The sequence below is a fragment of the Neoarius graeffei genome, chromosome 6 (assembly GCF_027579695.1).
Source record: "Neoarius graeffei isolate fNeoGra1 chromosome 6, fNeoGra1.pri, whole genome shotgun sequence".
NCBI lineage: Eukaryota > Metazoa > Chordata > Actinopteri > Siluriformes > Ariidae > Neoarius > Neoarius graeffei.
The window spans coordinates 86765339-86789650 of record NC_083574.1 but is presented as its reverse complement, the minus strand read 5'-3'; the positions used below and the strand labels follow the sequence as shown (position 1 = coordinate 86789650).

The window sequence follows — 24312 nt, the reverse complement described above, 5'->3', positions numbered from 1 at the left end:
GCATCACTGCTAGTTACAGTGTTGCATTGAAGTACAGGGTGTTTCAAAAAATGTGATATTTGAAATGTAAACGATTGTGAGATGATATCAAAATTTTTGAAACGCCCTGTGTATTGATTACAGTAAAGCACTGAAATGACATTTTTAAAAAATAAGAATAAAAGTAGTAATCTGTCTTTCTCTCACTCTCTACATCGGTCTGTCTCTTTCTGTTCCTTTCTTTCTTTTTCTTTGTTCATCTCCCACTCCCTCTGTCATTCCCCATTCTTTCTCTGCACTTGCTTCTCTCTTCCTATCTCATTCCATCTCTCGCTCTCTCTCAGTCTGATGTTCTGTCACCGGCCCCGGTCATGGAGGGAACTTCCCCTGAGGCTGGCGGATTTTGGTGTGCTGCATCGTAATGAACTCTCAGGGACGCTGACGGGTCTCACTCGCGTCCGTCGTTTCCAGCAGGACGATGCACACATCTTCTGCACCATGGAGCAGGTATAGTACTCAGCCCTCAAATCACACCACAGACACTCCCTTCGTCTGAAGTCCCTTCTTTCAGAACTGGAAAAGAAAAATGGTTTTCTGTGAATGTGTCAGGACGTTCACACAAACACACATTTTAATGAGAAGATGCGCTGTATATTAACTTCCTCTGTTTCTGTTCTCTGTAGAGCTGTGAGGTCCTCATGTGACTCTCCTGTCCACTCTTCTCCTTCCAGATTGAGTCGGAGATGAAGGGCTGTCTGGACTTCCTGCGCTGCGTCTACGACGTCTTCGGCTTCTCCTTCCAGTTGCATCTCTCCACCCGGCCGGAGAAGTTCCTCGGGGACATTGCCGTGTGGGATCAGGCTGAAAAGGTGCGAGGTTTTAAAATGATTTTCAGTGAATTGTACAAGAAATTAAAATTCTGTTCTAGAAAACTTCAAAGCAAGTTCCTGATAGTAAACTTCTGTAAAGGTTCTAAATCAATTCTTTACAGATCAGATCTTTAATTCTTTGCATGTTTAATGTGTCAAGTGTTTTTTTTTGCTTTGCTTTTCGTTTTCTAGAATTTTCAATGAATTTTACAATATCACGTAACAGTAATCCTGTTCTAGATTGCTTAAAAGTGAATTACTGATCATTTTACTCACTTAAGTGTTGAAGTGTCAAATGTTCACCTGTGTTTTTCTAGAATCACTTTCAATGAATTCTACAGGCATTTAAAAAAAAAATCGCCATTAACTGTTCTGCTCTAGAACCCTTCAAAGCAAATTACCAAGCAGTTTACTTCTCAAAAAGCTGAAAAGGTTCTCAAGCTCACCTGGAATTGTACTAGAGTTGTTTTTGTTTTATTTTTCAATTAAGGGAGCATTGTGCTCTAGAACACAAATGAACTCTAGCGTTAATTCTGTAAAGGTTGAGAAGGTTCTAGATTGGTTATCCATTCTTTGCAGAAGAGTAACTGTGACTGGTTTGCTTTGAAACCTTCTAGAATTATTTTCTATGAATTTTACAAAAACTAAAATTGTCAAACTTCAGAGCAAATTACTGATGGCTCCTGTAAAAGCAGAGAAGGTTCGACAGTTTGAGTTTTTGTTCTAGAAATATTTTCAATTAACTTTACAAAATCTTGTAGCAGTAATCCTGTTCTAGATTGCTTTAAAGTGAATTGCTGATCATTTTACTCATTGAAGTGTTGAAAGTTCATCTATATTTTTCTAGAATCATTTTCAATTTTACAGAAACCCCCCCCCCCCCAAAAAAAAAATCCCCATTAACTGTTCTGCTCTAGAACCCTTCAAAGAAAACTGCTGATACATTTACTTCTCAAGAAGCTGAGGAGGTTCTCAAGTTCACCTGGAATTTTCTAGAGGGTTTCCCCCCAATAAAATCAGCATTCTGCTCTAGAACACAGAATAACTCTAGCGTTATTTCTGTAAAGGTTGAGAAGGTTCTAGATTTGTTGTACATTCTTTGCAGAAGAGTAACTGTGTAGTTTTGCTTTTAAAACCTTCTAGATCTATTTTCTATGAATTTTTTTTTTAAAAATCACAGAATCGTCAAAAACTTCAGAGCAAATTGCTGATAGCTCCTGTAAAAGCCGAGAAGGTTCTACAGTTTAAGTTTTTGTTGTAGGAATATTTTCAACGAGTTTTAAAAAACCTTGTAGCAGTAATCCTGTTCTAGATTGCTTCACAGTGAATTGCTGATCATTTAAGTGTTGAAGTGTTGAATGTTCACCTGTATTTTTCTCAAATAATTTTCAATGAATTTTACAGGACAAAAAAAAAAATCACCATTAACCGTTCTGCTCTAGAACCCTTCAAAGCAAACTCTACTGATAAATTTTCTTCTCGAGAAACTGAGGTTCTCGAGTTCACCTGAAATTGTTCTAGAGTTGTTGTTTTTTTCCTCAATCAAATGAGAATTCTGCTGTAGAACACAAATGAACTTTAGAATTACTTCTATAAAGGTTGAGAAGGTTCTAAATTGGTTATCCATTCTTTGCAGAAGAGTAACTGTGACTGGTTTGCTTTGAAACCTTCTAGAATTATTCCAGCTTGCCTGCGACCCTGTAGAACAGGATGAAGCAGCTAGAGATGATGTGATGACTCTTTGCAGATAATGAGATGGGATTTTAGAAAAACTTAATCATCAGAAACTTCAGAGCAAATTGCTGATAGCTTCTGTAAAAGCCAAGAAGGTTCTACAGTTTGAGTTTTTGTTCTAGAAATATTTTCAATGAATTTTACAATATCATGTAACAGTAATCCTGTTCTAGATTGCTTCAAAGTGAATTGCTGATCATTTTACTCATTTAAGTGTTGAAAGTTCACCTATATTTTTCTACAATAATTTTCAATGAATTTTACAGGACCAAAAAAAAAATCACCATTAACCATTCTGCTCTAGAACCCTTCAAAGCAAACTACTGATAAATTTACTTCTCGAGAAACTGAGAAGGTTCTCAAGTTCACCTGGAATTGTTCTAAAGGTTATTTTTTTCTCAATCAAATGAGCATTCTGCTCTAGAATACAAATGAACTATAGCCTTACTTCTGTAAAGGTTGAGAAGGTTCTAGATTGGTTATCCATTCTTTGCAGAAGTGTAACTGTGACTGGTTTGCTTTGAAACCTTCTAGAATTATTTTCTATGAATTTTACAAAAACTAAAATGGTCAGAAACTTCAGAGCAAATTACTGATAGCTTCTGTAAAAGCCGAGAATGTTCTACAGTTCAAGTTTTTGTTCTAAAAATATTTTCAATGAATTTTACAAAATCTTGTATGAGTAATCCTATTCTAGATGGCTTCAAAGTTAATTGCTGATCATTTTATGCTTTGAAGTTTTGAAAGTTCACCTATATTTTTCTAGAATCATTTTCAATTAATTTTGCAGGACAAAAACAAAAAAAATCACCATTAACCATTTCTGCTCTAGAACTCTTCAAAGAAAATTGCTGATAAATTTACTTCTCAAGAAGCTGAGAAGGTTCTCAAGTTCATCTGGAATTTTCTAAAGGGTCCCCCCCCCCAATCAAATGAGCATTCTGCTCTAGAACACAAATTAACTCTAGCATTACTTCTGTAAAGGTTGAGAAGGTTCTAGATTGGTTATCCATTCTTTGCAGAAAAGTAAATGTGGCCTGTAGTTTGCTTTGAAACCTTCTAGAATTATTTTCTATGATTTTTAGAAAAACTCAATCGTCAGAAACTTCAGAGCAAATTACTGATAGCTTCTGCAAAAGCCGAGAAGGTTCTACAGTTTGAGGTTTTGTTCTAGAAATATTTTCAACGGATTTTACAAAACCCCCAAAAGTGATGAATTCTAGAAGGTTTCAAAGCAAACTACAGGCCACATTTACTTTTCTGCAAAGAATGGATAACCAATCTAGAACCTTCTCAACCTTTACAGAAGTAATGCTAGAGTTAATTTGTGTTCTAGAGCAGAATGCTCTATCCACTCTTCCAGAACAGTTCAAAGCAAATTTCCTGATTTTTCTCTCCGTATCGTGCAGCAACTTGCGAACAGTCTGAATGAGTTTGGAGAACCGTGGAAGCTAAACCCAGGCGATGGAGCGTTTTATGGGCCAAAGGTGAGTCCTTGACAATCCTGACATCACAAATCGCACAATGACAGGAATACTTTTTACTTTATTAAATGTCTTTATTTACCACAACAGATCGATATCAAGATCAAGGATGCCATCGGGCGTTATCACCAGTGTGCCACCATCCAGCTGGACTTCCAGCTGCCTATTCGCTTCAACTTAACGTACATAGGGTGAGGAACAGGACCGAACTCTCACATTATTCACCACGTAACCCTTCCGTACGTTTACAGTGTGTTATAATGGTGTTGCGTTGCCTTGTCACTGATGAACGCTACGATCAAATATCTTTATAGGAAGGACGGAGATGACAAAACCAGGCCTGTGATTATCCACCGCGCTATCCTGGGCTCGGTAGAGAGAATGATCGCCATTCTCACAGAAAACTACGCTGGAAAATGGTAATAGATTTATTTCTGTATCAAGAAATGTACTGAAGTTAATAAAGAGTGATGAAGCCATTTGATTTGTTTTTGTGCATGAAATATGTGAAACATGTTGTTTAACTTTTTGGCAGGCTTCATCCAGTACTGATTTTACTGCTAAAACTATTTTCTTTTTACTTTTGTTACTTTTATAACCTTTATTTTTTTTTTATTATTTTTGTAATTTTTTACATTTTTTCATACATTTTTTATATTACTTTCTCCTTATTTTCTTATGTCTATTTTGCTGTTTTTATTTCTTTCTTTCCTTTTTCTTTTCACACAGCAAAGCACTTATTATTGTTATTATTATTATTATTATTATTATTATTATTATTTTACTAATGCAATACATTTTAGCAGGCTTCAATTTTAAGTGTTTCCAGACGCAAGTTTATATATATATATATATATATATATATATATATATATATATATATATATATATATATATTAAAAAAATATGAGAGAGAGAGAGAAAACTTCAAAAAACTGTGATTTACATTCAAATAAGTGAGTCAAGCTAGTTTAGGTGGCCATTTTCAATTTTACAGACTCGAAAATGGTGGCATCAGCTGAAACAAAGCTACTAAGCCCTGCCCTTTTCCCCTAAAAGGCCACCTTTAGCAAGCATCATTTAAAATGTTTACAGACTTAAAAGTAGACGACCTTTCGATTTCATAAAACCTGTGAAATTTAGTTCCCTCTGAAATTTGGTCATTGTGATATACATTTATTTCTGTAATATCTTAAAAAAAAAAAAACCAGGCCATTCTGTGGCTGGGAAGTTATTTAATTTGAGAGGATTAAAGCAAATAATGTGCATGAAATCGCTCGCTTTGTGCAGTCAAGCAGACAGAGGACGTCCGTGTGTGTGCGCAGGTTTACCTTTGACCGTGCACTGACCGTTCCATCATTCTGTCGCTAAACGAACAGCTGATCACACCGAGGTGCTCGCTGAGCGCCGATATTTATTTATTAGTTTGGTCCTGCGTTTCCTTTCCTTCGTATATAACATAACGTCTTTTCTTCTCGCTTTCTTTCCATTACTGTAGTCGGTCTTTCACGTTTCATTCGCACGCTCACGTCCTCCATTTTTCTCTCCTGTTTCAAGTTTGTATCCCACAATGCCTTGCGCGAATGGGGAAAGACCACCACGCAATGCATGACGTAGTATCTTGTATTGCGTCATGGTAAAGCAGGAAAAAATAGCAGAGACTTTAAGGCCACATGGCCCTAAATTCATTAATTGTTCTATTAAAAAAAAAAAAAACTAATAAAATTGGAAGGCTGTGATTTTCGAATTCAGTAGTTTTCGGGCCATTGAACAAAAATAATTGGGTGTCGGGGAAAATTCTTTTTATGACCTAAGCCTGAAAAATCCGAAAGGCCGTCTAGCTTTCATTTATTGGGTTTTTGTTTGTTTGTTTGTTTTCCAGAGATAACTTGGGAAAATTATGATTTACATTGAGCTAAGCGAGTCAAGCTAGTTTAGGCGGCTGTTTTCAAGTTTACAGACTCGAAAATGGCCACATCAGCTGAAACAAACCTGCTAAGCCCTGTCCCTTTTCCGTAAAAGACAACCTCTGAAGCACAAAGAGATTCGGGGTTGATTTTGGAAAGAGGGACGCTCTAAATCATACAAACTGCTCTCTTTTATATATAAAGGCAAAGTGTGTGTGTGTGTGTGTGTGTGTGTGTGTGTGTGTGTGTGTGTGTGTGTGTGTGTGTGAGACTAAAAGGAACATGCTGCATGTCTAAACGTCAACTTCTCTCGTGGTCTTAATGTTTTCTCAGGCCGCTCTGGTTATCTCCTCGCCAGGTCATGGTAGTGCCTGTTAATCCATCACTTGAAGAATACGCCAGTAAGGTAGGCTACTCTGTCTTTGAGTCTTCATTGTTTTTTCTTTTTTTTTGTGTCCGTGACTGTTTGCTCCCTGATCGCTCCATGAGGCAGAACCTCTTAGGTGGCAGAGCTCTACATTCCTTGATCATATTTTGTCAATTCGACCTTCTTCAGTACGGACAGATCAAAACCACGGGCGATTGCTCTAAGACAACGAGGGAGGCTCAGCCTCCTCTAAAAATGACGAACATCGTGTAGGATGAATTGCGCTAGGCTTATGCTATAGCCGACCTTATAACATTGCTATTTCAGATCCAGAATCATAGAAATATATGTGCTCAACCCACTACAGTGCGAAATCATTCCCTTATAACTTTAATGTGTGCGTGAGTTTTTCCCCCTCGTGACAGCGCGATGCAGCGCAGCCTCAGTGGACTTCAATGGCATTTGGAAGCTCTGCGCTTTCAATCTCAAAATGCAAGACGATTATTGGACAAATACTGCGAAAATCCCCGCCTACGGACTCCGAGCCTCACATGGGAGGGACGTGGCAAAGCTTTCCGCGAGGAGACTGGTGATTGGTGAAAGCGGCCGGATATTTTCTTTGATTGACAGCTCGTTTCAACTATAGACAGGCAGCGGTGAATCTCAGTTCAGTCCCATGCGGATTCGCAAGTGCTGTGGTGTATTGTAAGAGATCAGCTTACATTTCGATTTCATTCATTACATACGGTTTCTACCAGGTTTTTTAGTTTGTATATATTTTCATTGTAAATAAAGTGTAAATATAGTGTTGTCAAGTTTGCTATCTTAGTTCCAGAAATTTCGTTTATTTGAGTGACTGAACTTGAACTTGAGGGGGCTAGTCAGCTAGCAAGAAAGCTGCGCATGGATGCCAAGCATTGCTGATTTAATTTTGGCGAAGCCATTTGCCAGTCTTCCTTTCGAGGAAAAAATTAAAATTAAACAGCAGGGTAGACCAACGCCTCAAATTGACTTGGTGAAAAAGGTAGGGAATAATACTCGTTCCTTTCAGCTCTCCTGGTACGAGAAAGTGAATTGGCTAACAGCAAGTGACCCACATCAACAACAGTAAATAGGCTACTTTAGTAATATGTCATGGATGGACCAAAAATATAGAATCTATTTAAAATGTTTATGCTGAGTATATTATATTGGAATATATATTTCTCTGGATATGAATTAAACACAGCTACAATTTGGAAAACATTTTTAAACAAAAACACAGCCGAGAACATTTCACACTACAGACCTGGATTAAAAGTGAAGGGTTATCAAAATTGTCAATAAAACATTTCTCAGTCAAAATAAGTCAAATATAGGGAAAGTGTCATTGAATGAAGTGTGTGGCACCCAGCTCTACTGCTGAGGTTCCTGACAGAGCTGCTTTCAATAATGATCAATTTTTAAACAACATGCCACAATTTTAAAATATAAAATGTTAAAATATACCCCTCCCCCCCAACACCACCATCATGTATATTGGACAGTAGGCTAATGGGCCAAAAGAACCTGTTATTTCACAGTTTGTGACGCTGCCAACAATCAGCCAGATCAGAGGCAAGAGTATGGGCAAAATTGATGTTTTTTCTTTTAAAATCTGGAAATATCGTAACCGACCAGCCTCCCCTGTTTGAAAGACTACCAGCCGCCACTGATCAAAACCTAACGCTTTTTGGGGGGGCTCGTCCGGGATCGATCTAGGAACAGTTTTATTGTGTCAATTTAAGAGTTTAGATTTAATCTTGGACTGAAGCTCAGAAAATCCTTTCAGGCGAGGTTTAATCTGTATTTAGGATAACTGTAATGTGTTGAAATGTAGTGTTCTCTGTCCATATGATTTGAATGGAAATTTAGTTTCCTATCAGAAGGTATAGACTTTTCTAGCCATCTCGGGAATAAATGCAGAGGTGTGCTGTAACAGGAAAATAATCAGTGCTGGGATGGTCACTGCTACCTCCCCGAAATCATTTATTCCTCTCATAGCAGAGCAATTTGCCAATGAGTACAGTTTTTATTATCCCCCGCTGGCCGAAAGGCCCGAAGGCGGATTATGTTGTGGCGATTTCTATCCATCCGTCCGTCCCGGGAAGGGTACTCACCTTTTGAAATCAACTCCTCTCACAATTTTTGGAGGAATTTCATCAAACTTGGCAGGATTCTTTGTTATGTTGCTAATACGCACATTGCAATTTTGTTAAATTGGGTCACATTTTACCAGAGTTACAGCCCTTGATTAACAACCTTGTACTTTCACAATTTCATGAAGGTGTGCTCGCCTTCTGACATCAACTCCTCTCACAAATTTTGGACGAATGTCTCGAAGCTTGGCAAAAGGCCTTGTTATATGACAGTTATACACACATTGAAATTTTGTTTAATTTGGGCAAATTTTACCAGAGTTATGGCCTTGATTATTAACAAACTTTGGCAATTTCATCAAGGTGTGCTTGCTTTCTGAAATCACCTCCTCTCACAATTTTTGGAGGAATTTCACGAAACTTGGCAGGATTCTTTGTTATATGTCGGTAATACGCATATTGTAATTTCGTTAAACTGGGTCACATTTTACCAGAGTTACAGCCCTTGATTAACAAAATTATACTTTAACAATTTCAGGAGAGTATTTTCCTTCTGAAATCAACTCCTCGCAATTTTTGGAGGAATTTCACGAAACTTGGCAAAAGGCTTTGTTGTACACTGGCAGTCAATGAAAAAGTCCAGGTCAATAATTCAACATATTATGCAATACGGAGTTGGGGAAATGTTTGTTTTGAGATGTTTCTATTGAATAGCGTGCACAGAAGTCATTAATGAGTTCTCCTCAATCCAAACATTTTTCAATAGTCTTCAGGGAGTGGTCTTTAGGAATCAGCTCAAAGTGCTGTTTTGGAGAAAAACAAAAATTTGTACACGGTTGAAAGGATGGGTTGGATAGCCTTTATTAAGGCCATGAAAAAGCCGACTTTTGTATTCCTTATGTCCAAGATGCCACGGTTAAATCCAGATGACAGATGGCGGGCCCTCGGCATGGTGCAAGCTGGCCTAAGTTTTTCAGAAGTTGGGCATCGATTGAATGTCCAAACCCTGCCATGGCCTGCGTATTCACCTGATCTCAATCCCATTGAGCATTTATGGGATCACCTTGGTGTTCAGATCCAGAACCGTGTTCCTCGTCCCATGAACAGAGGTCAACTGATCCAGGCTCTTCAAGAGGAGTGGCAGGCCATTCCACAAGACAGGATTCGCCGTTTGATACGCAGTATGCGTCGCAGACTGACGGCTTGTATTGCTGTTGGTGGGGACAATACTCGGTACTGAAGCTGCAACTTTCCAATTACAGGGTATCCATTTTGTTCGGACTGTACATTATCAAAGCTCACAACAATTGCGATTTTTTGTTTATTCATCTCGAGTTAAATGTCAGTATATTGATCTGTAAGCTTCTAGTACATGATTTCATAGCTTATGAATAAAATTATTTTCATAAATGTCACCTGGACATTTTCATTGACTGTCAGTGTATGTCAGTAGTACGCATATTGTTATTTTGTTCAATTCGGTCACATTTTACCAGAGTTGTGGCCCTTGATTAACAACCTTGTACTTCCGCAATTTCATGAAGGTGTGCTCACCTTCTGACATCAACTCCTCTTACAATTTTTGGACGAATTTCTCGAAGCTTGGCAAAAGGCCTTGTTATATGACTGTAATATGCATATTGCGATTTAATTTCGTTTGTGAAAATTGTACCAGAGTTTTGACCCTTGATTAAATAACTGGTACTTTTTGATAATTTCATGAGGGTGTACGTTCTTCTGAAATCAACTCCTCTCTCAATCTGTGGAGGAATTTCACCAAACTTGGCAAAAAGCTTTGTTATATGACAGTTATACGCAGATTGAAATTTTGTTTAATTTGGGCAAATTTTACCAGAGTTATGGCCTTGGTTATTAACAAACTTTGGCAATTTCATCAAGGTGTGCTTGCTTTCTGAAATCAACTCCTCTCACAATTTTTGGAGGAATTTCAAGAAACTTGGCAGGATTCTTTGTTATATGTCAGTAATACGCATATTGTAATTTCGTTAAATTGGGTCACATTTTACCAGAGTTACAGCCCTTGATTAACAAAATTATACTTTAACAATTTCAGGAGAGTATTTTCCTTCTGAAATCAACTCCTCGCAATTTTTGGAGGAATTTCACGAAACTTGGCAAAAGGCTTTGTTGTACACTGGCAGTCAATGAAAAAGTCCAGGTCAATAATTCAACATATTATGCAATATGGAGTTGGGGAAATGTTTGTTTTGAGATGTTTCTATTGAATAGCGTGCACAGAAGTCATTAATGAGTTCTCCTCAATCCAAACATTTTTCAATAGTCTTCAGGGAGTGGTCTTTAGGAATCAGCTCAAAGTGCTGTTTTGGAGAAAAACAAAAATTTGTACACGGTTGAAAGGATGGGTTGGATAGCCTTTATTAAGGCCATGAAAAAGCCGACTTTTGTATTCCTTATGTCCAAGATGCCACGGTTAAATCCAGATGACAGATGGCGGGCCCTCGGCATGGTGCAAGCTGGCCTAAGTTTTTCAGAAGTTGGGCATCGATTGAATGTCCAAACCCTGCCATGGCCTGCGTATTCACCTGATCTCAATCCCATTGAGCATTTATGGGATCACCTTGGTGTTCAGATCCAGAACCGTGTTCCTCGTCCCATGAACAGAGGTCAACTGATCCAGGCTCTTCAAGAGGAGTGGCAGGCCATTCCACAAGACAGGATTCGCCGTTTGATACGCAGTGTGCGTCGCAGACTGACGGCTTGTATTGCTGTTGGTGGGGACAATACTCGGTACTGAAGCTGCAACTTTCCAATTACAGGGTATCCATTTTGTTCGGACTGTACATTATCAAAGCTCACAACAATTGTGATTTTTTTGTTTATTCATCTCGAGTTAAATGTCAGTATATTGATCTGTAAGCTTCTAGTACATGATTTCATAGCTTATGAATAAAATTATTTTCATAAATGTCACCTGGACATTTTCATTGACTGTCAGTGTATGTCAGTAGTACGCATATTGTTATTTTGTTCAATTCGGTCACATTTTACCAGAGTTGTGGCCCTTGATTAACAACCTTGTACTTCCGCAATTTCATGAAGGTGTGCTCACCTTCTGACATCAACTCCTCTCACAATTTTTGGACGAATTTCTCGAAGCTTGGCAAAAGGCCTTGTTATATGACTGTAATATGCATATTGCGATTTAATTTCGTTTGTGAAAATTGTACCAGAGTTTTGACCCTTGATTAAATAACTGGTACTTTTTGATAATTTCATGAGGGTGTACGTTCTTCTGAAATCAACTCCTCTCTCAATCTGTGGAGGAATTTCACCAAACTTGGCAAAAAGCTTTGTTATATGACAGTTATACGCAGATTGAAATTTTGTTTAATTTGGGCAAATTTTACCAGAGTTATGCCCTTGATTATTAACAAACTTGTACTTTGGCAATTTCAACGAGGTGTGCTTGCTTTCTGAAATCAACTTCCCTCACAATTTTTATTATCCCCCGCTGGCCGAAAGACCCGAAGGGGGATTATGTCGTGGCGATGTCCGTCTGTCCAGCCAAGGAAGGGTACTCGCCTTCTGAAATCAACTCCTCTCACAATTTTTGGAGGAATTTCACGAAACTTGACAGGATTCTTTGTTATATGTCAGTAATACGCATATTGCAGTTCCATTCACTTCAGTCACATTTTACCAGAGTTATGGCCCAGTTGCCAGTTTTTATCCATTTATGGTTACATTTAATGTTTGGGAACAGTCAGTAAGGGTTAAGACAGTCGTTCCCTCACCATCCTCACAGTCTCTCTGTCTTGAAGTTAATAAGTACGGGGAAAAACACAACTGTTGGGCAAAATGTACTGACTTTTACAAAGCGTTGACAGTGGAGACTCCTTCCATAACCATTAAACAAACCTGTCCTGATGGAAAAGCTCACAATAGTTATCTGTTGTTCTTTGTTAAATGATGTCATGTTTTAGTTTTCAATTATGTATATAAATGCATTTCTAAATGATTTAACGCAGGGGTTTTCAAAGTGTGGGAGAGTCAGCCCCCCCCCCCCCCCCCCCCCCCCAGAGAGCAAATAAACAACAGCGCCCCACCTTTACAATTTTTGCTGTTGCTATACTTAATGTTCCATTCGTATTTTTAAAAAATGGTTGTTGTACACATTATTTTTTTCTTTTACACATTTTAAACATCTGTGCTTTTTGAAAACCTCTTTTTGTACACATTTTAAACATCTGTGCTTTTTTTTTTTAAACATCTTGTTTTACACATTTTAAACATCTCATAGCATCGTTAGCTAGCACCTCTTGGCAGACAACACACTGTGGCAGTGGAGCATCTTCAGATCCAGTCCATGAAAAGCCAAACTTTAAATAATCGTGGTCATACTTCCTTCTTTTTTTGCTTGGCCCAGACTCTGTCTCCTCACTCACTGTAGCTTTAGGTACTAAAAATCGATCCATTTTGTCTCTGGCAAAGGCTAGCTGAAGTTCGCTAAATGTCCGCAATAGTAACTTATTCTGGTTTATTTTTCCTCACGTTGCGCCCCCCCCCCCCCCCCCGAAGAACTCTGGCGCCCCCTAGGGGAGGCGCGCCCCACACTTTGAAAAGCCCTGATTTAACGTATTTGAACAAAGACAAACAATTCAGACCAATCAGATTTAAGAATTCAACATTGCTGAAGCTCTGCTGATTCTAGCTCAGTGCTTCTAGCTGTAAGATGCTGGATGAAGGTGGGTGGGTGCAAATTGTTTTGTGAGTGTAGCATGAGTCACCGCAGAGGACTTTGTTCCACCGTAGGTGTGTAAGCAGTTCGTGGAGGCGGGTTTCATGGCGGATGCAGACCTCGACTCTGGCTGCCTTCTGAACAAGAAAATCCGCAATGCTCAACTGGCTCAGTACAACTTCATTTTGGGTAAGAAAAGATCCGAACTGGTTCTAACACAACGCCTAACTCCAACAGGAGACGCTTGTTGATGAAGAATGGGAACAATGTTGATCTTTATCATCACATGTACACTGAGAACCACCAGCGTCATAAACTACTTAATTCTTAACTTTTGGAGGCCTGACTCTTAAAATAAAATCCATAGAGTGCCATGGAGTCGGACACCACAGTATCAACTCTCATCGACTGCCTCGGATGAGAAACCATGAAAGCATATAGTGTTTTTATTAACAGTCAAGTGGCTGTTTACGAACAATTTACAGGTTAAAATAGTAGCAAGGTTTGCAAGGGCATAAGCCGTTACCATTTTACAATCAAGTTTGATAAACTTTTCATCCTTCAGTGGGGAAATTTACATGTTCCAGGAGCTCACAGATAGAAAGGGTCAGGAATAGACAGTAACATGAAGAAAATAGAGTGCAATAAAAGTATAAAGAAAAAAAGAAAAAAAAACACAGGTATTGGTGATGTGGCATGATCTTTACATTAATGGCATTTAGCAGACGCTCTTATCCAGAGCATCAATGCACCTAGAGCAGCCTGGGGAGCAGTTGGGGGTTAGGTGCCTTGCTCAAGGGCGCTCTGGCCATTCTTGCTTGTCCAGGGAATCGACCCGGCAACCTTTTGATCCCAAAGGTGCTTCTCTAACCTTTAGGCCGTGACTTCCCCCGATCTGATTTTATTTTATTTTGATCTCGTCATCGAAAATAAAACTGTTAAAGATTCTGTCCGTCTCTTTGTTGCCATCCTCATAGTTGAGGGTCGGCAATCCAGAAAGCCGTCAACCAGCTTCCATGAATTTTCTTGGGTGATTATAGCACACCAGAGGGACCAAAACCACATGTTTTATGCATGGGTTTCCTCCAAGTGCTCCGGTTTCCCCCAAAGTCCAAAAACATGCAGTTAGATTAACTGGCTACTCTAAATTGCCTATAGGTGTGAATGGTTGTTTCTCCAAGCCCAGAAATGGGAGGGCTGTGGCAGGAAGGGCATCTGTCCTAAAGCTATGCGCTGATTAATAGGGTCCACATGGCAGCGACCCCACACACATAAGTGGGACAAGCTGGAAGAACTGACTGACTGACCCACCCAAACCCTCATCTACTGGCGGAGTACATACTCGCACCTTTTCAGTGTATCGGACCCATACGCAATGCTTCCTTCCCGCTACTCCCACAATATGGCCAACACGCCTGTAAAAGTTGCCGCTACACTAATAAAGACTAATCAATCTTGAAAATGTGGTCTTTTGTTTAATTTTCTCTTATCTCCATGCGATGGCGACAGCACACCACCATGAGAATGTTCTACATTCGAACATACTCCACTCCCCGTCCATGTAAGCGCCCAGCGTGTAGCTGCCCGAGTAGTTCCATGTAGAGATCGTCACTGATCTTGCTAGTCCGGTTTACCTCCTTCTTTATACTGTGTTCGCGATAAAGTGCCTTCCGTGTTAAGAAACGCTTATGCGTGCAATGCACGTAATATATGCCGGTCCCTGAGTTAGATCTGGGTAGTCATGTATCGATGACTTGCAACCACATGATCAAAATGTGCTACGCCATGAGTGTCTGCCATGATGATTGGGATATACAAAGCAACAGATACAGGTCATTTTGTCCAGTAGTTAAGACGTTTTGTCCAAAGCCTTTTTCATATGCACTATGAATTATTTTATATTTCAGGTGTTTGTTTGTTTGAAAAAAAGCACGCTCCAGACTCCGTGCGCGCCAAGCGGACTTTTGCACGCGTGCTGTTAATGAGGCTCACCTGCACATGATCAAGAGGCATCAGCGTGCCCATTCTAGAAAGACTGAGAAAACTCACATTCAGTGTGAAGTATTACGCCACGTCAGCGCGTATTACCGAGCCTTATTCTCCCGTGTAGATTTTATTGGACAAAATGGCATTGGATGAAGTGTCCTGATCCCAAAGCAACTTGGACGTCAGCCGCTGAAAGCGTGTCTGTAAACAATACTGAATTTTCTCACTATTACGACGATTTGAACGCTCGAGCGAAGAGTCGATACAAAGAGAAGATAGATATATCTGGGTTTGACCTATATTATTTTAAAAAGTCAGACTTTTCTGAAGATAAGACACTTTTACCAACCATCGAGTACCCAGATATCACACGCTATCTGGTTCGGCTGCCGAAGAATCAAGTCCGACATTGGACAAAACACAGCCCATGTTCTGAGCAGGTGCCCAGTCTGGATTGTTTCTATTGTATAATTTTGCTGGCGCACCTAAAAGTGAAACGATGATACACGTGTTATAATTTTAACAACAACCGAGTGAACCACGACAAGAGAGAGCGCTCATTTTATAGCAAAATTCTAGCAACACGAAATAAAATTCATCTCATCTCATTATCTCTAGCCGCTTTATCCTGTTCTACAGGGTCGCAGGCAAGCTGGAGCCTATCCCAGCTGACTACGGGCGAAAGGCGGGGTACACCCTGGACAAGTCGCCAGACAACCATTCACACTCACATTCACACCTACGGTCAGTTTAGAGTCACCAGTTAACCTAACCTGCATGTATTTGGACTGTGGGGGAAACCGGAGCACCCGGAGGAAACCCACGTGGACACGGGGAGAACATGCAAACTCCACACAGAAAGGCCCTCGCCGGCCACAGGGCTCGAACCTGGACCTTCTTGCTGTGAGGCGACAGCGCTAACCACTACACCACCGTGCCGCCACGAAATAAAATGCTTCCATGATATTATCAAGAAAGCTTTTGAATCTCACCTGAGATAAAACGATCACTGCAAACACGAGCTGTTTTGGTTTTAGCCTCTGTTAGATCAGCCCTGCCGATGTTGTTCAGCCGCGCTCGTCTCCTCTCCGTACTAAGCCTCAGAGTTTCCTCGCCCTCTTTCCGAATCACGGACGGAATTCTAAAAAATCAGAACGTGTCGCAGTCACAAGTACTGTTGTGACCACAACCATATACAGCACAAAGATACGGCATCGCTTAAGAAAAAGAACACTTACACTACCGTTCAAAAGTTCGGGGTCACCCAGACAATTTTGTGTTTTCCATGAAAAGTCACACTTTTATTTACCACCATAAGTTGTAAAATGAATAGAAAATATAGTCAAGACATTTTTCTGGCCATTTTGAGCATTTAATCGACCCCACAAATATGATGCTCCAGAAACTCAATCTGCTCAAAGGAAGGTCAGTTTTATAGCTTCTCTAAAGAGCTCAACTGTTTTCAGCTGTGCTAACATGATTGTACAAGGGTTTTCTAATCATCCATTAGCCTTCTGAGGCAATGAGCAAACACATTGTACCATTAGAACACTGGAGTGAGAGTTGCTGGAAATGGGCCTCTATACACCTATGGAGATATTGCACCAAAAACCAGACATTTGCAGCTAGAATAGTCATTTACCACATTAGCAATGTATAGAGTGGATTTCTGATTAGTTTAAAGTGATCTTCGTTGAAAAGAACAGTGCTTTTCTTTCAAAAATAAGGACATTTCAAAGTGACCCCAAACTTTTGAACGGTAGTGTAAATCAGCGGAAAAACAAAGAGAGTTGATAAAAAAAAAAAATGTGTGACTGTTTTGTATGGAATGTCGCTTGACCCCGCATTTGTATCTCCACCAACATGGCCGACATCCGGGTTTCTATTTTGCTTTGACGTCACTTGCAAGTCAAGGATTGTAACTGAATGGCTGAAGCTGAAAATAAAGCTGACACTTGGTGAACATCACCTGGTTGTTTTATTCTTCTTCTATAAATATGTCACTAATATAGTTGAATATTTAATTTTAATAAGTCTTCAACCAGGGCGGCACGGTGGTGTAGTGGTTAGCGCTGTTGCCTCACAGCAAGAAGGTCCTGGGTTCGAGCCCCGTGGCCGGCGAGGGCCTTTCTGTGTGGAGTTTGCATGTTCTCCCCGTGTCCGCGTGGGTTTCCTCCGGGTGCTCCGGTTTCCCCCACAGTCCAAAGACATGCAGGTTAGGTTAACTGGTGACTCTAAATTGACCGTAGGTGTGAATGTGAGTGTGAATGGTTGTCTGTGTCTATGTGTCAGCCCTGTGATGACCTGGCGACTTGTCCAGGGTGTACCCCGCCTTTCGCCCGTAGTCAGCTGGGATAGGCTCCAGCTTGCCTGCGACCCTGTAGAAGGATAAAGCGGCTAGAGATAATGAGATGAGATGAGATGAGATGAAGTCTTCAATCAAAAACAATCACAGCAACTTTTTGAAAAAAAACAAAACCTCATTAATATTACCAAAAAAGAGTGACTTTCAGGGAGGCCTGCAAGTACCAGGAAATGCATTAGAATGCATCTCCGAGTATGTAGAAACCCCGGCCGGTAGGATTGGTGCCACTCCGCTGATGTTTTGGTCGAGTTAGAACCCTGACTTTGGGCAATTTAGAGTAGCCAGTTGACCTAATCTGCATGTCTTTGGACTGTAGGAGGAAACTGGAACACCCAGAGGAAACCCACGCGGGCACGAGGAGAACATGCCAACTCCACACAGAAAGATTAAATGAGATGTGCACAAAAAAAATCCTGAATGTAAACTACTCACTAAGCTGAGGCAAAAACAATTAAACGTAGACAATTAACCAGAGGTGGACAGTAACGAAGTACATTTACTTGAGTACTGTACCTAAGTACACTTTTTGAGTATCTGTACTTTACTTGAGTATTTTTTTGGAAACTTATGACTTTAACTTCACTACATTTGAAAGGCAAATATCGTACTTTTTACTCCACTACATTTCTGTCAAGCTCCTCGTTACTCGTTACTATAAAGCGGCTTTGAAAGTGGATGTTTTTTTTTCTTTTCTAAAACGTGATTGTTTTTTTGCAGGTGACACTGAGACAGCCGATCAGTAATCACTAGGGTCACGTCACGTCCATAGACTGTATAAAATCAAGTTCAGTGATTTCTCAGTAGCGTTATTTAACACGATCAGCTGATGGCAGAATGGAAGGTGGAGGTGGAGAACGCACACACTCACGGCTTTACCTAGAACCCATGTTTCAGTTTTCAGAAAGGATTAAAGATTCGTTTCATTTTAAATGTTTGCTTTGTTTACTGAAAACGAACCACATCACGGCGTTCAGAAACTCACCATCCGACCTGCAGAAGCATATTGAGGTATATAACGTTTTATTCCAAGAGAAAGCTTGCAACGAAGTTGTCTGTGCTTTTAGAGCTAGCAATAACATTGCAATAGCCATGCAGTCTGGTTAGTCAAATGACTTTCTATGGATTTGCCCGCCAAGTTGCCGTCGCCTTGTCCACGGCTAATGTTTACACATAGCTAGTTAACTTGGATACTGTTAGTTAGCATGTAAAAACGGAGTTACGCTAAGATGAATAACGTGAACTTATCTGAAGTCCTTTCAGAAATACGTTTTAGCATAATCTTGCCAAATAAACAATGTAGAAATCTTTCTTTTCTAGTAGCGTTAGCTACCCGATATGATTCAGAGCTTGAAAAAGAGTTTGCTAGCATGTCAGGTGGAGTTTCACTGACTAGCTAGCTTAACGTTAAACCACCATTCTGGCACAGCATGCGTTCATTTTGTGAATTCACATTTCTGTCTTTGTTAACGGCGTTAGGTTTTGTAAGCGTTGTGGCAATAATACAACGATGCGTTGACAGAAAATATATTTTTAGCACTTAAGTATATTTAAAAGCAAGTACTTTAAGTAAAAATTTGACTGGACAACTTTCACTTGTATCGGAGTAACATTTAACCAGTGGGATCTGTACTTTGACTTAAGTATGAATGAATGAATGAACCCTTTATTGTCACTGTTACCAGTGAAATTGACCATCAACCTGTCCTTACAGAGGGGGAACAGGACAGGAAGACAGGGATAAAAGAAACACAGTAGTAAGATGAGGAAAAAAAGAACCCCCCCCCCCCCCCCACACACACACACACACTATGCTCCTATCAGGAGTACAGTGTGGGAGCATTTAAAAACCTCCGCACAAGCACACAATAACACAAGTACACTTTAAAACATGGGACTTGAAGGGGGGAAAGGGGGGAAGGAGGGGGCAATCAGGGGTGGGGGGAGAGGGGTAAGGGGGTAGGAGGAGAGGGGAGGAGGTAACCCAGCGCAAGCAAGCAGCCGTCCACTCCTGCAGCCATGCAAACGGCGCTGGTCACACACCCGCTTGTCACACTGGGGGTGAAAAACGGCGACCGCGGAAAATTGGGGAAGGAATGCGAAGAATGCAAGAGTGTCTCCCAGCAGTGACCTTCTGGGGCAAATGTTTCCCCAGCAACGGCCTTGATCGAGGCCGGTGCTGTTCAGGGAGCCGAATGTCGATAAGATAGAGATTGTTTGGTCTTTCGAACAGATGCGGTCTTTACACGTCCACACCACTCGTCCATATCTGTCCATTTTGTCCATATCTGTCCATTTCTGTTCAATTCAATTCCATTTGGTCTCCGAAATACTTATTCCTTGCAAAGCCGAAAGCGTCTCCAAGATGACAACCATGTTGTGGTTCAAGTTCTATAGCCACAGTCTGAGTGCCGACAGCTTTGCCCACCGGAGAGGAGAGCAGAGAAATGCGGCCGCCTTCCGTGAGAGCACGGAGAAGAAAAGTAATGAAATTGGGTACTTTGTCCACCTCTGTAACTGATCAATCCCATTCTCTGCCGTATGATTCGGGGTGTTTAGTCACCGTTTACTAAACAATAGTATAAGGTAGTCACGCTAGAGGCGGAATGAGCCGGAATGCCGTCAGAATGAAAATTCTTCGTATATTCCGGGATATTCGAAGTGCATTCTAAAAATTCTGACTGCATTCTGAGTGCAGAATGACATGTGCGCACATTCTCTGACTGAATGAATCTTCAGTCTGTTTGCAAAAGAAACACGGAATGCTGTTATGCCAACTGTTGCTCTTGCAGAGCAGCTGCAGAAATGAACATGGAAATCATTATGCATTATTTATTTGTTTTTGTTTTTTATTCCTCCCTCTTTTGATGTTGTTGTCCTTGGCAGTGGTCGGTGAGAAGGAGAAGATGACTAACAGCGTCAATGTGCGCACGAGGGACAACAAGGTCCACGGCGAGCTGACGGTGCCCGAGGTTCTGGCTCGGCTCTCTCTGCTCAAACAATCACGCTGCAGGAACGCTGAGGAGGTGTTCTGAACAAATATATGGGCCTGAATCCAATTCAGATTGAGAGAAAAAAAAAAAGCCTCTTACCCCCCTCCCCAGTAACAGCTGTTGGGTAGAAGAGAGGGATTTGATTAGGGGTGTTACGGGTGTCATGGTTTCATGGTTAGTCACTGTGTATGATTGGACTCTTGCCTCATTGTTGGCTGCATTTCCATTTATTACGGCCTACGGTGGTGATTTTTTTTTTTTCCACCCCAATCAAGTACATTTCTTTAATCTAGTAGTTTTCGTTGTTGGTGTCCACCTTTTGTGCAACAACACTAAAATTTCACCAACCTCTGTTTCTTAGTGTAGAGAACACTGCTGTAATGAAAACACACTCCAGCTGTGTTTAAACTGCAGTTGTTCTAAACATATTTCAGTGCTACTTCTGCTCTCGACTCTCCTTTTTCCCCCAGTTCATAACCACGACGACACGATAAATACCGACAGTGACCAAGAAGTCATTTCTCAACAATGTTTTTCTAAGAATGAAGAACAATTACTCGATTTGATTTGATTAATATTCCAAAAGCATGATATTGTTCGATGAGGTGATTATACTGTGGACATTTCAAACTGTAACACCCCTAAGGCTGATTATTAAACACTACTAAACACTATTTCCTAAGGGGAAGGAATATGAGGACACGAAAAAAGGCTTTATCTTTAGATTGGGATCAGGTCATCAGGCATAAAGGACAAAACTAGGACAACTGTAATAGGAAATACAGCAGCAGCAGTTCTAGAAAGTGGGATGGGATGATGGACCGAGTTCAACAAAGAGGAAAACAGATGGAACTGTGAACGTAAATGAAATTTCTGTTCGTGCGATCGAAGTGTGTTTTTTTTTTTTTTTTTTTTCAGTGCGTCGTCTGAAATCCAAACAGTTCTGTAGACACGTGGGAAGCAGTTGGTAGAGGTGACATTTGGCTTGAACACTTGTCAAAATGATTTTCTGTATTCACAAGGTGTCATTGCAGAGAGGGTTTTTTGTTTTGTTTTTAAATGGGGTCAGTTGGACTGAATGTAAGAACGCAGACGGTAAATTTCACCCAGAATGTTATGTTTTTGTATTGTCTGATATGTGATGATGGGAAAAGGTGAAGTAAATCTGTGATGACTGCTGGAATAATGAAGAATAAACCATTTTCAGAGACGGTTCTCCTGATTTAATCTTGACTCAGTATTCAGCGATATTTTGTGTTGGAGAGAAAGTGAGAATTCGGATGTGTGTTAATTCATCGAGGCATGCCTTCTTAATCATGTAGTGTTTCCAGATTAAAAGACACCATGAGAGCTATTTAGGCGTTAAAAATGACCAAAAAGGTAACCGTTTTTCAAAGCCTTTATTTAATAAACTTAATCAAACTATTCGAATATGAGCCACATTCAGGCAAATATTTAATTCCACAAAACCCAAACCCAAAGTGGCTTGCACAAGTATTCACCCCATGAACATTTCCACATTTTCTACCATTACAGCAGACTTGAATTAATTTTATTTTTTTATTTTTAACCATTTGGAGGTACAAAATATTTTTGTGACTCATTGTTAACCAAAAAAAAAGAAGAAGAAGACGAAAAGCACCCGATTCTAGCTTGTGGGAGTATTCATCCCCTTTGGTGTTTGTCCTGTTCTGTTGCATTACAAGCTGAAATTAAAATGGATTGTTGGGGTTAGCACCATTTTGACTTACACAACATGTACAGAACAGCTTGATTTATACAGATTTAATGTGACACTTTGATTGCACACAGGTGGATCTTAATCAACTAATTCTGTGACTTATGAAGTGAATTGGTTGGACCAGCTCTTATTAAGGGGGTGAATACTTATGCACACTCCAGATTTCTGTTTTTTTTTCCATCTTAATTATTGTGTGTGGCACAATAAAACAACAATTTGCACCTTCAAAGTTGTATGCATGTTGTGTAAGTCAAATGGTGCTAACAATCCATTTTAATTCCAGCTTGTAATGCGACAAAACAGGACAAACACCAAGGGGGGTGAATACTTTTGCAAAACACTGTAACCATGATTCCATATAGCTTTTCCTTACTTCCACATATCCCAGCCGTGTGGTGTGTCCATACTACAGTTATCCTGAGAACAGCTTCTCCAATCTGAGCTGTGGATCTCTCCAGGTCCTTCAGGGCTCTCTTGGATGTTGAAGGTACGATCCAGGCAGCTACAGTGGTGCTTGAAAGTTTGTGAACCCTTTAGAATTTTCTATATTTCTGCATAAATATGACCAAAAACATGATCAGATTTTCACATAGGTCCTAAAAGTAGATAAAGAGAACCCAGTTAAACAAATGAGACAAAAAATATTATACTTGGTCATTTATTTACTGAGGAAAATGATCCAATATTACATATCTGTGAGTGGCAAAACTATGTGAACCTCTCGGATTAGCAGTTAATTTGAAGGTGAAATTAGAGTCAGGTGTTTTCAATCAATGGGATGACAATCAGGTGTGAGTGGGCACCCTGTTTTATTTAAAGAACAGGGATCTATCAAAGTCTGATCTTCACAACACATGTTTGTGGAAGTGTATCATGGCACGAACAAAGATTATTTCTGAGGACCTCAGAAAAAGCGTTGTCGATGCTCATCAGGCTGGAAAAGGTTACAAAACCATCTCTAAAGAGTTTGGACTCCACCAATCCACAGTCAGACAGATTGTGTACAAATGGAGGAAATTCAAGACCATTGTTACCCTCCCCAGGAGTGGTCGACCAACAAAGATCACTCCAAGAGCAAGGCGTGTAATAGTCGGCGAGGTCACAAAGGACCCCAGGGTAACTTCTAAGCAACTGAAGGCCTCTCTCACATTGGCTAATGTTCATGAGTCCACCATCAGGAGAACACCGAACAACGATGGTGTGCATGGCAGGGTTGCAAGGAGAAAGCCACTGCTCTCCAAAAAGAACATGGCTGCTTGTCTGCAGTTTGCTTAAGATCACATGGACAAGCCAGAAGGCTATTGGAAAAATGTTTTGTGGGCAGATGAGACCAAAATGAAACTTTTTGGTTTAAATGAGAAGCGTTATGTTTGGAGAAAGGAAAACACTGCATTCCAGCATAAGAGCCTTATCCCATCTGTGAAACATGGTGGTGGTAGTATCATGGTTTGGGCCTGTTTTGCTGCATCTGGGCCAGGACAGCTTGCCATCATTGATGGAACAATGAATTCTGAATTATACCAGCGAATTCTAAAGGAAAATGTCAGGACATCTGTCCATGAACTGAATCTCAAGAGAAGGTGGGTCATGCAGCAAGACAACGACCCTAAGCACACAAGTCGTTCTACCAAAGAATGGTTAAAGAAGAATAAAGTTAATGTTTTGGAATGGCCAAGTCAAAGTCCTGACCTTAATCCAATCGAAATGTTGTGGAAGGACCTGAAGCAAGCAGTTCATGTGAGGAAACCCACCAACATCCCAGAGTTGAAGCTGTTCTGTACGGAGGAATGGGCTAAAATTCCTCCAAGCCGGTGTGCAGGACTGATCAACAGTTACCGGAAACGTTTAGTTGCAGTTATTGCTGCACAAGCGGGTCACACCAGATACCGAAAGCAAAGGTTCACATACTTTCGCCACTCACAGATGTGTAATATTGGATCATTTTCCTCAATAAATAAATGACCGAGTATAATATTTTTGTCTCATTTGTTTAACTGGGTTCTCTTTATCTACTTTTAGGACTTGTGTGAAAATCAGATGATGTTTTAGGTCA

General features: G+C 40.3%; 1 protein-coding gene across 2 annotated transcripts in view; it reads left to right on the top strand.

Annotated features, from left to right (window-relative positions):
• tars3 (threonyl-tRNA synthetase 3) overlaps window positions 1-21728 on the top strand; it is a 68340-nt gene extending 46612 nt beyond the window's left edge. The window contains exons 12-19 of one of the 2 annotated variants that reach the window (XM_060924159.1): window positions 324-486; window positions 711-848; window positions 3992-4069; window positions 4157-4257; window positions 4381-4485; window positions 6307-6379; window positions 13252-13366; window positions 20412-21728. In XM_060924159.1, coding sequence (XP_060780142.1) covers window positions 324-486; window positions 711-848; window positions 3992-4069; window positions 4157-4257; window positions 4381-4485; window positions 6307-6379; window positions 13252-13366; window positions 20412-20560 — 922 coding nt within the window. In that variant the 3' untranslated portion in view covers window positions 20561-21728. Of the gene's footprint in view, window positions 1-323; window positions 487-710; window positions 849-3991; window positions 4070-4156; window positions 4258-4380; window positions 4486-6306; window positions 6380-9364; window positions 9811-13251; window positions 13367-20411 lie in introns of those variants that run through there. The other variant, XM_060924158.1, reaches the window with a different exon arrangement.
• The last annotated feature ends 2584 nt before the right edge of the window (window positions 21729-24312 follow it).